This window comes from Pleurodeles waltl, chromosome 7 (assembly GCF_031143425.1).
Source record: "Pleurodeles waltl isolate 20211129_DDA chromosome 7, aPleWal1.hap1.20221129, whole genome shotgun sequence".
Classification (NCBI taxonomy): Eukaryota; Metazoa; Chordata; class Amphibia; order Caudata; family Salamandridae; genus Pleurodeles; species Pleurodeles waltl.
Window position 1 is genome coordinate 872914755 of NC_090446.1, and position 17316 is coordinate 872932070.

The 17316-nt window shown below is 44.7% G+C and overlaps 1 protein-coding gene across 1 annotated transcript in view; it reads left to right on the forward strand.

The window, feature by feature from the left end:
* Positions 1-17316, forward strand: part of RELL2 (RELT like 2) — a 217167-nt gene that overhangs the window by 138974 nt on the left and 60877 nt on the right. The window contains exon 6 of the mRNA XM_069199480.1: positions 13071-13566. Coding sequence (XP_069055581.1) covers positions 13071-13566 — 496 coding nt within the window. The remainder of the gene's footprint in view (positions 1-13070; positions 13567-17316) is intronic.

Below are 17316 nucleotides of genomic sequence, written 5' to 3' on the forward strand. Positions count from 1 at the left end.
CCTTGCATTCACCAAGTGGGAACACTCCTGCTAACCTTCTTCAGGGCACGGTCATCAGGTGAGCGTCTCTGCCAAGGTATCAGATCATGCAGTATAGGGCAGGCACAGAGCCACCTGCTTCTTCTGCAGCTCGCTCAGCAGGATAAAATGCAATGGCAGGTTGCTAGGTGGCGCTGCTTGAGGCTGGACTCCAAGACTTCATAGTCCTCACTGCTTGCTGCGTGGTGCTGAAGAAAATGCAGTGAGGAGAAGCAGACAGCACAGGAGGAAACGTCAGGGTGGCACACCACACTTCGCCCCCTGCAATAGGGGTGCTCCCTCAATGCGGAGACAGCCCCTTCTGTAGATGACAGCAGGCTACATATGTGGCATGGTCAGATGCACTGCTGTAATAATGAACATCAGCATGTGAGGTAAACCGGCTTAGTCACGAGTGTAAAATGGACTTCTGATGTTGGGGAGTCCTACAGCAGTGGGGTGTGCAGAGACTGGACACAGACACAGTATGGTGGTATATGCTGAGTGACCCCGAGCGATCACAAGGCAATTTATTTATATCTTCAGGCCAAGCCGGGCCATCTGGTTAAGTGAAGGCCACAATGTACTGTAGAGGCCATGTGGGGCTCTCACCCCAACAAATCTGCAGCATTGAGCTGCGGGAACCAATGACTGGCCGACAGTGGATACTCCCATAGCAGTCAATCAATTGTGACTCTTATAGTTGTAGAATTCACAGTATAAACCAGACTGGAGATTTCTACATTGCACCAGGCTTCTTTATCAGCGGGCTCCTTATAACCAGCGGCAGCTCCTCCGCTAAGGCAGAGGAGTGTCCCCCCACTGGTTTATGTAGATAACGAAGGGGAAAAATAAAATGATAATAAGGTAACATTATTATGATTTTATTTTTCCTCGGGAGCAGGGTTGGGGCTGGGCTGGAGGAGGGGTTTGTGCACCTAAGTGCGAATAACGCTTTGGCCGGCCATGTTGGGGCAGCCAAAGTCATGCGCACTTTGCATTTCTCCTCCCGGCTGTATTGAACAGTCTGGAAGCCTTGTTCTTCAGGGAGTCCAATGGGGAAGAAGAGACATAAAGGTAAGTTTTTTTAAATTTTTTAAAAAATATTTTCAATACCCTCCTCCCTGTTGACAAGCGGCCGCTACTGCAAAATAACGTCTCACTCAAGGAGTCGCACATTAGGCATCTAAATGACACACAAGAGATGCTTCAAACAGAAACGTCACACATATGTATACTGAAAAGTTGGCAGCCATGCTTTGAAACAGGTGTGGGAGTTGCAAACAACAAACTGCTCCTTGCCAGTCTGCACTGTGGTTAACTGAAACGGCATTGACTCTAACAATATATTTTCTATTCGTTGTTGCTTTGGCACTAAAGCAGATCCTTCTGTTATGACATAAGCAACATATTGTTGACAACAGCTTTTTGTAGCCTCACTAAAGTACTTTTTGTTCACTAGAAACACTGTTCTGGCTCATGCTACAGCAGAGCCATTTTATACCAATTTTCAGTTTTTAATGTTTAAACAGATCATTGTTTTTTTACTTTGAGAAATCATCTATGGACTTTGCGAGTTTTTTTAAAGGTCTGAAAATGATGCTGACTTCCTGGAGCCTGCTTGTCGGTTTTCATTTACCCTGTCCTATGAGCAAAAGACGCACTTGCGCTTCTCAGGGTCTTTGTCTTACAATTGAATACTAGACAATGTGACAGCATGATGCATGTGCACACTATTGCTATGTGTCCCTCAGAATCCATTATAAGATTACCGCCCCAAAGAAAGATTAGCGGCATAGTAAGGGTGTCTTGAGCCCAAGAGCAAGAAACATGAAAGGGCCTCATGGTGGCCTGGAATACCGAAGGGCTTATTTAGGACTGTGCCCCGTTAGCAGAGGATTGTACTCCATGGCCTCGCAGACCACAACCCGCCATATTTAAACTTCTCCGTCTGCCTGGCAGCTCACCTGTAGATACAGCAAGTCTGCAGAGGGACCACACTGTTTCATGTGGCCGCTCAGCAAAAACCTATATTTTTCAAAAACAAACTTCCAAAGGGGGAGTTTGGTTATGAAAATCTAAACAATCACAGTGCACATTCAATGCGTGGGAACTTTCTGAGTTTGTCTATGCATAGCACTTTATATTGGAAGGGTACATGACAAGAGCAATGTAATCCTAGATAATGCATTCGCATTTCTGCACTACAAAGCAAGCTGTGCTTTGCACATGGCAACCTGTTTGTGTGCTAGTGCAGGGAATGACACCAGCAGTAGACCAGTATTTCTAGATATGGCTGCATTGTTCACCCTCCGTCTCCCTATCCCTGTCACAATGCTGCACAGCAAATTTAGAGGCTTCACTGCTTGAAAAATTAGTAAACCTGCCCCTTGTCTTCTGAACCAAAAACACCACGTCCTGTGAGCAGGACTTGATACATTAACGAAATTGTGGAGAACCCTAAGTGCTGTCTTTTCCTACCAGCGGCAACAAATATCTTGGAGGAGAGTCCAGCAGGTACCAGGATGTCCCAGACCCCAGCCAAACAGATCCAGGTGAATGGGCCCTAGAGCCCCCTCATACAGTTCTCACCTAAATAACTTCCCACTGCCTAGTGTACCTGAGTGAGCTAATTGGAGCCTCATACTTGGTTCTTGTCCCTCCTTCTGGCTATAATTTTGCTGTGGTCCAGTACGTTAAGTGTTAGAAAGTCTTCTTATCCACATATTTGGGGTGCTGTTTAACATTATGGTTGTCATTTTGAAAAACAAACATTATTGTTTGGACTTGGAAAATCCAAGATACATGTAAAAAATTACAACAGTGTATTATAAGTCCTAGGCGTACTACAACATTCTGTTAACATGTAACATCTAGGGGGTTAAATGTATTACTGCATTGAATTGATTTATAATTACAAAAGCCTGAACATTTGGAATTAAAGATAGTTTATTTTTTCCTGTGTTTAAGTACTACTTACTTCATAGCGTCTCTTGCACACTTAGTAAAAGGAATTATTTTAGAAACGTTTTTCCTAATTTGCTGGACCACATCACTATTAATGGCTGAAACCTGCTTGCTGAGCTTAGGTTATCAGCTCCTTTGTGCCGACGTCTTGAAATCAGGGGGAAATTCCTAAATGTTATGTTAGAGTGCTCCAGGATTGATGGCACAACCTAAGGTAATTAAACACACCCTATTAATACAGGGGTAATAATATTGAGGAAAGAGAAGGATGTAGTATATATGAGCCTACGCCTATGACTGATATTAAATTTCACTAAGGGAGACATCGCTTCTGATCACTTTGTCCATCTCTCCTATCTCTGACTCGACTCAGAAACCCACCCATTCTGGTCCAATATCATACACTTTGCCTTCATACAGGGTATCAGAGAGATCCTACTGTTATTAATGACACATTGGGCTGTTAACAATCTTTACATAGAACCCATGTTTCTTCTTTTTTTCTTGTAACCGGGTCTGATGCCTCAGTGGAGCAATGCACATACTCTAGGAATCTCTGTTTGACCCGATAGTCCCAAGTTCCAATTGTTGTGGGCTTAGCCATCCTTCTCGGATAGATAAAATAGGAGTACTTAATTTATGTAACAATGCATAGATGCTAATCAGCACCAAGATGACTCTGGGAATGGATGTGTGCTTTATAGATGCCTAATTTTGACAAAATCAGGCAAACCGGACAATGTAACCCTCCAGCCCCTTGGTTCTAAGATCAAATGCAGAACTTAGATTTTCAAAACAAAAATGTCAACAGACAGGCACACAGGACTATATAATTCATGAAGAGCTAATTAAGGGCCAGATGTAGCAAAGGGTTTTTCCCATTCTGTGTCAATGGGAAAATGTTTTTGCACATATGGCCCTAAGTGTTTTCACAAAGCCATTTCTCAACGTAACTGTTATTGTTTTCGGAAAAGAAATCATCAATATCAAACCTATGCAACAGCCACTGGTGTGGCAAGGGTGTCATGGGCCTCATGCAAGCCAGAAAAACGTCCCATGGTGTAGTAGCAAAATATAGACATACTTGTGGTCCAAAAGGACCCTCATATCCTTGTGGGTCAGTGCCACTGCCCTTGCTACACTACTGCACCTCTGCCGGCAACAAAATGTAATCAATTTCCTCACTAATGCAGACAATCATCTCTAACTGTCTGTGCTAAACATATGAGGCGATCGACAACTTGAATTTTCTAATTCTGTTTTTCTTTATTTACTCAACTGAAATTGCACTGACCTTCTCTAAAGATTCAATTATTTTTAGTCCACTGACAAAAAAAGCTTCCTAGAAATTTGAGGGACATTAACACCAAGAATTGATGGTGCGCTCAGGACTTACAACGTGATTACTGAAAATTTCCAAAGTATATATTTGTTGTAAACTGCAGTTTCAATCAATAAGGTGCCATTGAAGGGAAGTATTTCTCCACCATACCACCATGAGCAGACCATTATGAAGGATTTAGCTCCAGAATTAAGGCACAGATATTAGAGTTATCTCAATTTTCTACATTTATACTCCCAATTCCTCAATGGTCTAAGGTTCTCGGGTGTTGTGAATAAGGCACTGATTACTTTAGGACACTTGAGATATTATGGCGAGACATGGTGTCTGCCACTAATATATCATGTGCTAACAGATAGTACCCAAATACACTGCTTTGCAATGTTGCCCTGATGGTGGCGAGGAGGGACATTGTGTAGCTGTGGGGCAGCCAGATGGTCCTGACCATATGTCTTCGTGTGGCGAACCTGGACTGGTGCATGCAGGTGGAGTAATCTGTCTATAAGGATAGAGGGCATCTGAGGAAACTTGGTTAAATGTGTGGCCCCTGGCAAGAATTCAGAGATGTGTAATGAATCACTATAGAAGCAGAGAAGAAGGCGGATGCCCAGAGGCCATTTTGATTGTGGTATGGGGCATGACGATGGGAAAGACTCATCTTGTATACTGTCATTGTGCCTGTGGGGTGCGGGGAGCTTCTGGTGAGTTTTTTTTTTCCAGTCATGAGGATGAGGCTGTGTGACGTGCCATAAGCATGCTGACTTGATTCTTATAGATTGCATAGTCTGTGTCAGCTGTAAACGTTCAATAAAAAGTGTTATAGAAAAAAAGATATCATATGCAATTGGTTCTTGTCAATCCTCACTATGAACACCCTGCAGAGCATGGTTTTCGAGTTCTTTATCTTATAAGCAGGTTAATAGAATTAAGGGTTTCTTATCTCCTGATGATCCTGTAACACAAGCCTTTTATTTAGCTCTTTCAGTCTGATCCTCATGCGTGAGAGGACAGACAATCTTCATGCCCCTGGTCAGTCCTTCCTATGGCTGAGCATAGAGCTTCCCATGGTACTCTACGGTGAATACATTTTCCTTTTACTCAGGGCCAATTTATATTCTCATGAGTAGCATTTGGGGGGATCCATCCAGGCACTCAAAGCTGGTGAAGCACTTGAGTTTTGGGGGGGATTGATCAAGTTATAGTGCATTTTTCTCTAATTTAGTTTGCTCTCTTGGTATTGAACATCCAAACTGTAGTTCTGGTCCGGAAGTGATCACAGGGCAAATATCACTGGGGACTGTGGATTCTAGTCATTTGTTGCACCAGTCAGGTATATAATGTTGACCTTCAGTTGTGTTCTGTCAGAGCTAACCTGGAGTTGGTTTTGACCAATAAGCACCTCTCCTTTGTTCAGGACGTGCTCTTATACACAGTCTATGTCAAGGTCATGATTAATGCAGGCCACAGTCACTGTAAAAGGTCTGAACTGGACAGAAGAGCTCCGTTTCATGGAGAATTTGTGGATTGAAACCAGGCATCCAAAAACCTGGCTACATTGTCATGTTATGAAAAAGGTTATGAAGAGCGATCAGCTCAGGTTCATCAAGAGCAACTGAGGTAAAATAACTCAAGCCATCATAAATTAACATGGCATCCCACTTCCATGTGGCTAAGTATACACTTGAGGACCTGCAGCCTGCTTCACCCCACGTTGCTAAGTATACCACAATCATTCTATAAACACAAATCTAACAATCTGAACACAATGAGTACTTTCAGATATAGAATGTAACACTTATTTATCATTGAAGCCCTTTAGGTATCTTCTCGAAATTGGGGTGAAGTAAAAAGTCTTGAATTCCTTGACAAAAACTCAGCTGCTGTCAAGGGTTAGTCATGTCATGGCCTGGAAATGAGACTGTAGTCACCCATGTTGAAAAGAGTACCACTTTGGTGAGACCTTATTACAGCAAAACATATTACTGTGCTGCAAGCAAGTCATATAATATTGACGTAATTCAACTGACAGGAGGAGAAGGCCAGAGATGTGAGGAGGAAACACATCATGTACCTGAGAATTGATGAAATCAGGAAAAGCGTTTCACAGTGCAACTGTGCCATGAGACTTTCATTCATATGTCATCTTCAAACATTGCATGGCCTCCTAGATTGGGGGGATGGAGAGGTTACTGAAAGAGCACCTGTAATCTCTAGTCTGTGCATGGCTTCTTAAGGTAAGCGGTGGTCCTCAATCTCAAGGCAGTTTTATGATTTAAAAATTTTGCATTGTTTTCGAGGTTCTTTCTGATGGTGTGTTAAGTTTGTTTTTGACATTTTACTTCTTCGAATTCTCTTGGAATTCTTGTCAAAGGAGGATTTGGGGGTTCTTTACAAAAATGTTACAGTTTGTTCTATTTTCAAGTCCTTTTCTAATGTGTAAAGAGGAGCTCCGCTCCACTATTCTGTAGCCTTCACATCTCCATCAGTATGTGGCGCAGACCTTCATCAATTGTTGACATTGGCCAGGAGAAGCCATGTCATCTGAAGCTACAATTCATTGGGTGAAAGGGACAACGTGTGATAAGTTTCCTCTAGGAGGGATCATTGGTGAATGATGTGAGAGAGTTGAGCAGATAGAGGCATGTGATGCTAATAACCAAGAATCCTTTATACAATGCTAACTCACTAAGGTTCAATGGCACCAAAATGAGATGTTTCTGTTTCACACCTATTTGTCACTCTTTTGATTCTTATCAGAAGAATGAATTTAGGATCCAACCTATGTGGTGCAGGTTGCAGACAGGTATCTGTGGCAGACACTGTAAGCTATTGGACTACCTTTTCATCTGCAGTTGTACCAGGCTGAGAAGAGGGAAGTGACAACTCCAACTTGAGATGTGGCAGAGGAGCAGTACCTTAGTGACTGAGTAAGCTCACCTCATCTCAGCCAGCGTTTGTAATTTTCTAAAAACAAGGCCTAAATTTTATACCTTAAATAAAATCAGATATTAGGATAGTGAGGCAGCTGTATCAATAATTCTACCACTGTTACAGCCTGATGTGCAGCTCGTTCGGGAACTAATTCTTCATTGACAGATGAGAATAGCTTTAATCTGGTCTCTGCGAAGCTCTCACGTTGCTTTGCTCCCACTGCCTGATGCACATAACACAATTTGCACAGACTAAATGCATCTAATGTGGAACTTTGATTCTCTTACCCTGACACCATCTCACCTCTTCACCTCTCATCTGATCTCATTATAGGAAGCACTTGTGTTGCATTAGAAACAGCCGCTAATACGCCTCGCAGGCCGACGTGAGCAGAAGTGGTTTGATCTCCCTCAAGTCTCAAAAGGCAAAGTTTGTGCTGTATCCTCACCCCTCCTCCTTCACAGGAGCTGCTTCACAGTAGGATGACTGTGCAAGTTCAACCCTCCCAATGCCCTAAACGCTCTAGATGTGGGTCGGAGGGCGCAACCTTAAGGTGCAACACTGTGACGTGGAGCTGACAATGGCATTCCTGTGTTTTGGTTGTTGGCAAAATGGAGGAAGACGTTGGTGAAGTAGCAGATTATTTCATATGCTGTACAGTCACTGCCTGATTGCATGACCGTAGTGGCGTAGCAATGGGACCCAATACAAGCAAAGAACAAGGGCCCCAAAAAGAGCCATATATGGGATGCAGCAGGTCCTCACACCTCTGGGACCTGGTGCTCTGCACCTGCTGTGCTAATAACAGCTGAATCCCCACTGAGGCTCCTTCTCTCATTTCTAAACAAAAGTGTGACTTATATAATAATCTTCACTGCATTACATCATAGCGCCCCTTTTGCTTGTATTTATAAACCAAGCAAGCCTTATCCAAAATGACTTATATCCAGTCTTTGTTTTCAGCTGCACTTCAATAAGATTGCAAGCTCTGGATGAAATTCTTGGGATACAAATGGGCAAATTTACAAGAAAGTGGCTCATCAGCTCTGATGAGCCACTTTTCTTGCGTCGTCCGGCGCCCCCTAACATCACCATGGAGCGCTGTATTTACTATGCAGCGCACCATGGCGGACGTTAGCACAATAGCATCATAATTTATGATGCTATTGTGGTGCTTTTCTGGATTAGCGACATAAATTATGGCGGCAGTCCAGCAAAGCGCAGTGGGGCCCATAGGTTATTATGGGAGCGTCACTTTAACGCCTGCCCTGAGCAGGCATTAAAAATGACTGAAATAATGGCATAATTAAATCTTGTAAATTTCACTTCGCTATTTTTGGGCCTCCCTGAGTGCGAACGCCCCTTGCGTAGATTACACCTCGTGCAGGTATACTGTGGTGCAAGGGGTTACAAAGTGGCACAATGCATACATTATGCCACTTTGTACATATGGCGCATGGTGGGGGCCTCCTTAGTGCCTCCGTAGCATAAAAAAAATTATGCTAGGTTGGCACAAGGAGGTGCAAGGGGCTTATAAATATGCTGCTAAGTACCACTGGTGAGACTGTGTCTCTTTTTTCCAGCAACTAAACCATAGAGCTGCCCTATCCAGCTCCTTGAGACTTTGGTGTCATTATGTTACATCCACTTTGTCAGAAAACAGGAGGCAAGCTCAATCCTAGCCCTTGGAGAGCACTTCTCAGCAGAGCCAGAGGGCAGCAAGGCAGCAGGGCACAGCAGGGCAGCAGTCCTTTGCAGAAAAGCAGCCAGGTGAGTCCTTTGGGAAGCCAGGCAGTTCCTCTTGACAGGTTGCAGGTTCAGGTCCAGAAGTGTCTGAGCTGGTAGGGTCAGAGCCCCTGTTTGAATACCCAAATTTGCCTTTGAAGTGGGGGAGACTTCAAAGAGTGGCTTAGAAGTGCACAAGGCCCCCTTTCAGGTCCATCCTGTCTGGCATGGTCCCAATAGGGGGGTTGGCAGTCCATTGTATGAGGGAGGCCACTGCCCTTTGACATGTTAGTGTCAGGCCCTCCACCCTCCCAGCCCAGGAAGACCCAATCAGTATGCAGATGTGTGCAGGTGTGACTGAGCATCCTGTGTTTGGGGTTGTCTGAGTGAAATGCACAAGGTTGCTGTCAACTAACCCAGCCAGACGTGGATTGTAAGGCACAGAAGGATTTAAGTTCAAAGAAATGCTCACTTTCTAAAAGTGGCATTTCTAAAATATTAATATTAAATTCAACTTCACCAGTCAGCAGGACTTTGTATTATCATTATGGCCATACTAAATATGACCTTGTTACTCCTTTCAGATCAGAATCTACCACTCAAACAGTATATGAGGGTAGCCCTAATGTTAGCCTATGAAAGGACCAGGCCTCACAGCAGTGTAAAACGTATTTAGGAGTTTTACACTACCAGGACATATAAACTACACAGGTACATGTCCTACCTTTTCCCTGCGTAGCACCCTGCCCTATGGGTTACCTAAGGCCTATCTTAGAGGTAACTTATATGTAGAAAAAGGGGAGTTTAAGGCTTGGCAAGTACTTTAAAATGCCAAGTCGAATTGGCAGTGAAACTGCACACACAGGCCTTGCAATGGCAGGCCTGAGACATGGTTAGGGGGCTACTTATGTGGGTGGCACAATCAATGCTGCAGGCCCTCTAGTAGCATCTAATCTACAGGCCCTCAGCATATGTAGTGCACTTTTACTAGGGACTTATAAGTAAATTAAATAAGCCAATTGGGTATGGGCCATTGTCACCATGTTTTAAGGGGGAGAGCATATACACTTTAGCACTGGTCAGCAGTGGTAAACTGTGCAGAGTCCTAAAACCAGCAAAAACAATGTCAAAAAGTGGAGGGAGGCAGGCAAAAAGTTGATGGTGACCACCCTAAGGCTGTCAGGTCTAACAGACTTTGTGTAAGGTAACTAGTGTTCATGTACAGTACTCCAATACCTTCGACCGAGTTGGTGCTAAAACTCTCAAAACAAATACTTCAGCACACCCATTATCAAGAGAGAATTAATGATAATCACGATGCTTGCATGCTTTCTCAGCTGGAGGAAATGCCTAAGTACTAGAAGAAGACCCCCATGCATCCCCATTTTTCATCAACAGAGGTGGCTGGAGAGCTTTCAAAGTGGAAGGGCATACTTGCACTGAATTCCAGGGAGTGAGTGAAGTGATCAAGCCCAACTTTTTCTAGGCGGGTTTAGGTAGATGGAACCACTGAAAATTTAAAACAAATTGGATCAAATAGTGCATTTTAAACCACATTTTTCAGCTACATTTGTTAAAAAGCCATAGGCTCTTGACGTTCACTCATAAAATATTAAAGTACTTTCCTGATGTGTGAAACTAATGGGGTTTGATCCTCCCCAAGAGTTGACCTCATTTGACCAAATATTCAGTGGGTGCCTCCTATAAGTCAAGAATAAACTCAATAGTGCCAGGGCCATTATTTTGTCACATGTGACATGCTTAATGCCATGAGTGTCCCCTTACACCAAGAATCAGGGCCAGAATTTTGTCATTGGTTACATTCATAGAGTGCGTGACCTTTATGTCAAAAATTACCTCCATTATATCAGGACCAGCATTTTGCCATGACTGCACGCTCCCTCTTATATGCCATGATTGTTCTCTCTTGCATCTCCAATATGGCGGCAACAGCATTTTGCCAAAGGTGCCCCTTATGCCTAGAATTACACCCAGTATGTCAACACCAGCATTTTGACATGGAAACTCCTAATGACAAGAATTGTCTCCAATATTCCTGTGCTAGCATTTTGCAATGGGTGCATTCTATTCCAAGAATTACAGCCTGTATGCCAGCATCAGCATTTCGGCATGCCAAGCATTACCGCTAATGTGCCACTGCCGCTTTTTTTAAATCACCTTCACTGTGACAACATTAAGCCATGGGTGCCTCTTAAAGCCAATACTTACCTTCTGTATGCCAAATTCAATGGCAGATTCACAAGCATAACACACTTGTGCACACTCTCACTCATGCTAACTTACACTCACTCACTCAACCTAGTCTCACTCACACTCCCTCAATCTCACTCTCTCACACTACCTCACACTCATTCTCACTAACATTCTCACTTTCACAATCTCACTCTATTATTCTAACTCATTTTTTTCACTGAATTGTACTCCTCTGGTCCCTCACTCACTTTAACTAAAATAGATACACATGCTCTCTCTCGCATACACACTCACTCACTTATGTTCACTTACATTAACTCACTCGCAGTCATTCTCACTCACATTCCCTCACCTTCCCTTAGACCCTTTCTCAATCATTCATTCTCACCACATTTACTTGCACTCCCTCTTACATTCACATAATTGTGACTCATTCTCATTCACAGTTACTGTCACTCTCTAATTTATTCTCACTCACTCCCCATCTCACTCACTTCTACTCACCGACACATACATGCACACCCACACAGACACATTCACCCACACAACATTTGAGAGCGTCTTATACTTACCTTTAGTCTGTGCTAGTGTGCTTCAGCTGCCAGTACTGGATAAACCCTTTAGGCAGGGACACAGGTCCCTTCTATAATTTTTTATTATACTAGTCTTGACTGAAAGGATATAAATCAATGTTTGTAATAAAAAAGGGGCCGGAACCTATAAGGGTCATTGCATCCTCTAACTCTGCAGACAACTTTGCCTTGTTTTACCAACCCTCGCGCCCTCTAATCTTTCACAAATATACTTATCTCCTAACCCCGCTTACCTTTATTATCCACCTAGTGATTCCACAAACCCCCACAACCCTTTGGTGAAACTGGTGCCAGGGCCTTTTCGACTCTCTGTGGCCTTCTCGTCTACCACCTTTTTTTAAACTGCCTCTAGCACCTCTTTGGCCCAGTCAATGAACCTGTTGACCATTAAATGGCCTACATCCCTGATCGTAGTCTGACGCCATAGGGCACTCCCAGTATACGCATTTAATTTAAGTGTGCTCTTTTTTGGAGGGGCCAGGAGACTCATAGGGACAGTAGTTCACAAGTATCCCGGAGGTGGACCCATCAAGAGGACTATTTATGGCGTTCAATTTCACCCATATACTAAATAATTATAACTTTGTGTTTCTCTTTTTAAGTGTTCACCATATAGTCATTTTGCTTATGGCATTGAAGTACGTATTTGTAAACTTGATGCATAATTAAATACAAATTCATGTTAAAAATATGCAGTAGTAAATACATCAGCAGTAGTTTCTCTTCTAATATCACTCCCCTGGCAACAGTCGTTGAGCACGATACGTTTTATGGTCATAATCGATGCTGTGAATAAATACTGTGCCATGCGAGTAACACGGAGCCTTTCACAAACTTGAGGTTTGCTACCTTTCTCAGACATGATGGCTGTAGCATACACATGCATGTGTGTGCACGTGTTTACTTAGAGGAATGCGTATACCTCGAACATAGCTCCAAAGCAATGGAACACTGAACATGGGAGGGTCATGACAAGTCATGGTAAAAAGTCGTACCATAGGCACAAGCACGGACTACAGTACGAGAATTACCTGGGGAAACAAGGAGGTTTGGGGGTTTTAGGGAAAATAAACTTCTACTTCCAAAATGATCAAGGAATTTTGTTTATGTTTCTGGTAACATGCACTTTAAACAAAAGAGAAGGAGACAGGGAAATACGTTGTGATAAATGTCACAATTTGAGTGTTTTTTAGTTTTATAATTTATTATTATTTTCACTGTACACGGTTGAATTCCCTCAGATCTATTTAACTTCTAATATTCTGATTTTCTGCTTCTAGGTTTCGAGTGACTCACATCGGGAAGAAGTCGAGTATACAGGGATCACAAGATGAATCCCACCCCGACACCAGCAATGACACGAGCACGGCTGACAAGGACCCTGAAGAGCAGAGTGCCAAGAGGTCTCCAGATGGCGCTACCAAAAATGGTGCTGTCCAGCAAGAGGGACGCAAACTCAACGGGAAAGACTCAAAGCCATGTCTGCACAATGCTGCAGTGGGAACCAGGGGGGCTACTGACATCCGGTTTGTGGACTTCCAGGCACCAGTGACTCGCACACCAAGAACTCAAGCGATGACGGCTAAGCCCAAAGCTGTTAATGAGCCGAAGAGGAGAGGGAGCTCACCGCAGCAGCCTGCGACAGAAAACGTTGTCTTGGAAATGGAGGAAATAACTGTGCCTCAAGGGTTCAGCTTTGCACCGAGCGCTGATGTGTCCTCCTCCGACTTGGAAGCCAACAAAGGAAGGCCGTCAACAGAAGGAACACACTTCCAGGTACTGTAACCTAAATCTATTCCTATGTCCATATCGTGGGCCCTTCCTACCCGGGACCCTCGTGCCAAGTGAGGCAGAGTGCAAGTGGTTGCTGACTTAATGATAATGAACTGTATAAATGAAATAAGGGATGAGAGGAGAATCTAGGTCAGCAGTGCTTAATTTGAGCCGGTGGTTGCAGGTGAGGCCCACCAGCTTTCAGTTTTGGGAACCAGCACTTATTTTTCCTCATCGGACTTTGACTCAGAGTAAGAGAGAGAAAAACACACAAGGTGGAAGAAGGAGGAAGAGAAAGAGGCAGAGATTAAAAAGAACCTGAAAGAGTGAGATAAAGGGATGGCGAGGGTCAGTGGTGGAATAAAGAGGCATGAGGTGGAATCAAACTTGCGCAGCCTTGGCATTTAGCACCCCAGATCTTCGATAGCGCCGGCCTGGGACTACTGAGCGCTGCTTAGGCACTGGGAGCCAGTATCTGCCAGTAAATGTGCCATTTGAATGCATTCACCTTCAGAAAACCTGGGTATTTATCTATTTAAAAATTATCGCTATTGTGCCAGTTTCTGTGTTCAAGAGCAGTAAAGCCTTGGTATTGCAGTACTAGACATATACAATCTTTGTCCGCTTCCCAGCATACAACCATGCTAAGTAACGTCTTCCCCAGTGTTTTGTCTAAATAGAACTGTTAGTGTACAGTGCTTTGGCACTTTTATAAATTAAAAAAAGTGACCCTGACACCTTCACTGATTAAACTGATAATTAAATATAATAAATCGAATGCCACTTTGGAAACCCAAGCTGCTTGAGGTAGGACTTGGCCACCATAATAGGGAACATGAACTGCGAGAAAGAGAAGGCAATTAAGCGGGTAGCAGAGAGAGAGTTTGTATTAAAAATATCGAATTTATTGACACCTTTTAAAATCTGGAGTTCTATCTGGAGTTCTTTGCCAAGGAATGCCAAAGATGCGTGTCCAGACAGCTTAGTTTGTGGCATTCACAGCCTGCCCACCAGAGCCGAGGCTACAGATCTTTTGAGCTACCTTGTTGTTAATATTTGCTTTTGAGCAAGGACTGAAGTATCAGTAAATGCAAAGCAGTAATCAAGCCTGGACAAGATTGCTGCTAAATTTGGCCCTTTGTCTGTCGTATAGTGTAGGAAAGTACCACCTCGCCTGGCATGTTACCCCCATTTTTCACTGTATGTATGTTGTTTTAGCCCTTGTGTCACTGGGATCCTGCTAGCCAGGACCCCAGTGCTCAAAGTATGTACCCTGTTTGTGTTCTCTGTGTGGTGCCTAACTGTATCACTGAGGCTCTGCTAACCAGAACCTCAGTGTTTATGCTCTCTCTGCTTTCTAAATTTGTCACTGCGGGCTAGTGACTAAATTGACCAATTCTCATTGGCACACTGGTACACCCATATAATTCCCTTGTATATGGTACTTAGGTACCCAGGGTATTGGGGTTCCAGGAGAGCCCTATGGGCTGCTGCATTTCTTTTGCCACCCATAGGGAGCTCAGGCAATTCTTACACAGGCCTGCCACTGCAGCCTGAGTGAAATAACGTCCACGTTATTCCACAGCCATTTTTCACTGCACATAAGTAACTTATAAGTCACCTATATGTCTAACCCTCACTTGGTGAAGGTTGGGTGCCATGTTACTTAGTGTGTGGGCACCCTGGCACTAGCCAAGGTGCCCCACATCGTTCAGGGCAATTTCCCCGGACTTTGTGAGTGCGGGGACACCATTACACGTGTGCACTATACATAGGTCACTACCTATGTATAGCGTCACAATGGTAACTCCGAACATGGCCATGTAACATGTCTAAGATCATGGAATTGTCTCCCCAATACCATCCTGGTATTGGGGGGACAATTCCATGATCCCCCGGGTCTCTAGCACAGAACCCGGGTACTGCCAAACTGCCTTTCTGGGGTTTCAACAGCAGCTGCTGCCAACCCCTCAGACAGGATTCTGCCCTCCTGGGGTCTGGGCAGCAACGACCCAGTAAGGCAGAACAAAGGATTTCCTCTGAGAGAGGGTGTAACACCCTCTCCCTTTGGAAATAGGTGTGAAGGGCTGGGGAGGAGTAGCCTCCCCCAGCCTCTGGAAATGCTTTGATGGGCACAGATGGTGCCCATCTCTGCATAAGCCAGTCTACACCGATTCAGGGATCCCCCAGCCCTGCTCTGGTATGAAACTGGACAAAGGAAAGGGGAGAGACCACTCCCCTGACCAGTACCTCCCAGGGGAGGTGCCCTGAGCTCCTCCAGTGTGTCCCAGACCTCTGCCATCTTGGAACCAGAGATGTTGGGGGCACACTGGACTGCTCTGAGTGGCCAGTGCCAGCAGGTGACGTCAGAGACCCCCTCTGATAGGCTCTTACCTTTCTTGGTAGCCAATCCCCCTTTCTTGGTAGCAAAACCTCCTTTTCTGGCGATTTAGGGTCTCTCCTCTGGGGTATTCTTCAGATAACGAATGCAGGTGCTCACCAGAGTTCCTCTGCACTTCTCTCTTCGACTTCTGCCAAGGATCGACCGCTGACTGCTCCAGGGCGCCTGCAAAACTGCACCAAAATAGCAAGATGACTACCAGCAACATTGTAGCGCCTCATCCTGCCGGTTTTATCAACTGTTTCCTGGTGGTGCATGCTCTGGGGACTGTCTGCCTTCACCCTGCACGGGAAGCCAAGAAGAAATCTCTTTTGGGTCAACAGAATCTTCCCCCTGCTAACGCAGGCACCAAAAGACTGCATCACCAGTCCTCTGGGTCCCCTCTCATCCTGACAAGCGTGGTCCCTGGAACACAGGAACTCTATCCAAGTGACTCCCACAGTCCAGTGATCCTTCAGTCCAAGTTTGGTGGAGGTAAGTCCTTGCCTCCCCACGCTAGACTGCAAACCTTTGTACTGCATGATTTGCAGCTGCTCCGGCTTCTGTGCACTTCTCCAAGGATTCCTTTGTGCACAGCCTAGCCTGGGTCCTGCAGTGCTCAACCCTCTGAGTTGGACCCCGACATCATGGAACCCTCCTTTGTGACTCTGAGCCAGCTCCAGTTCACAAATCTTCTAAGTGCCTGCTCCTGTACTTCTGCAGGTGCTGCCTGCTTCTGTGGGGACTCTCTGAGTTGCTGAGCGCCCCCTGTGTCTCCTCCTCCAAGGGGCACATCCTGGTTCTTCCTGGTCCCCAGCTGCACCCAAAAACCTCTACCATGACTGTTGCAGCTAGCAAGGCTTGTTTGCAGTATTTCTGCGTGGAAACACTTCTGCAACCTCCAGCACGCCATGGACATTTTCCATCCAAAGCAGAAGTTCCTAGCTCTCTTCGTTGTTGCAGAATCCTAAGCTTCTTCCATCCAGTGGCAGCCTTATTGCACCTTCATCCGGGTTTTCCTGGGCTCCTGCCCCCCCTGGACACTATCGCAACTCTTGGACTTGGTCCCCTTGCCTTGCAGGTCCTCAGGTCCAGGAATCCATCTTCATTGCTTTGCTGGTGTTTGTGGTTCTTGCAGAATCCCCCTATCACAACTATTGTGTCCTATTGGGGTAGTAGGGGTACTTTACTCCTACTTTTCAGGGTCTTGGGGTGGGGTATCTTGGACACCCTGACTGTTTTCTTACAGTCCCAGCGACCCTCTACAAGCTCCCATAGGTCTGGGGTCCATTCGTGATTCGCATTCCACTTTTGGAGTATATGGTTTGTGTTGCCCCTAGACCTATGTTCACCTATTGCATCCTATTGTAATT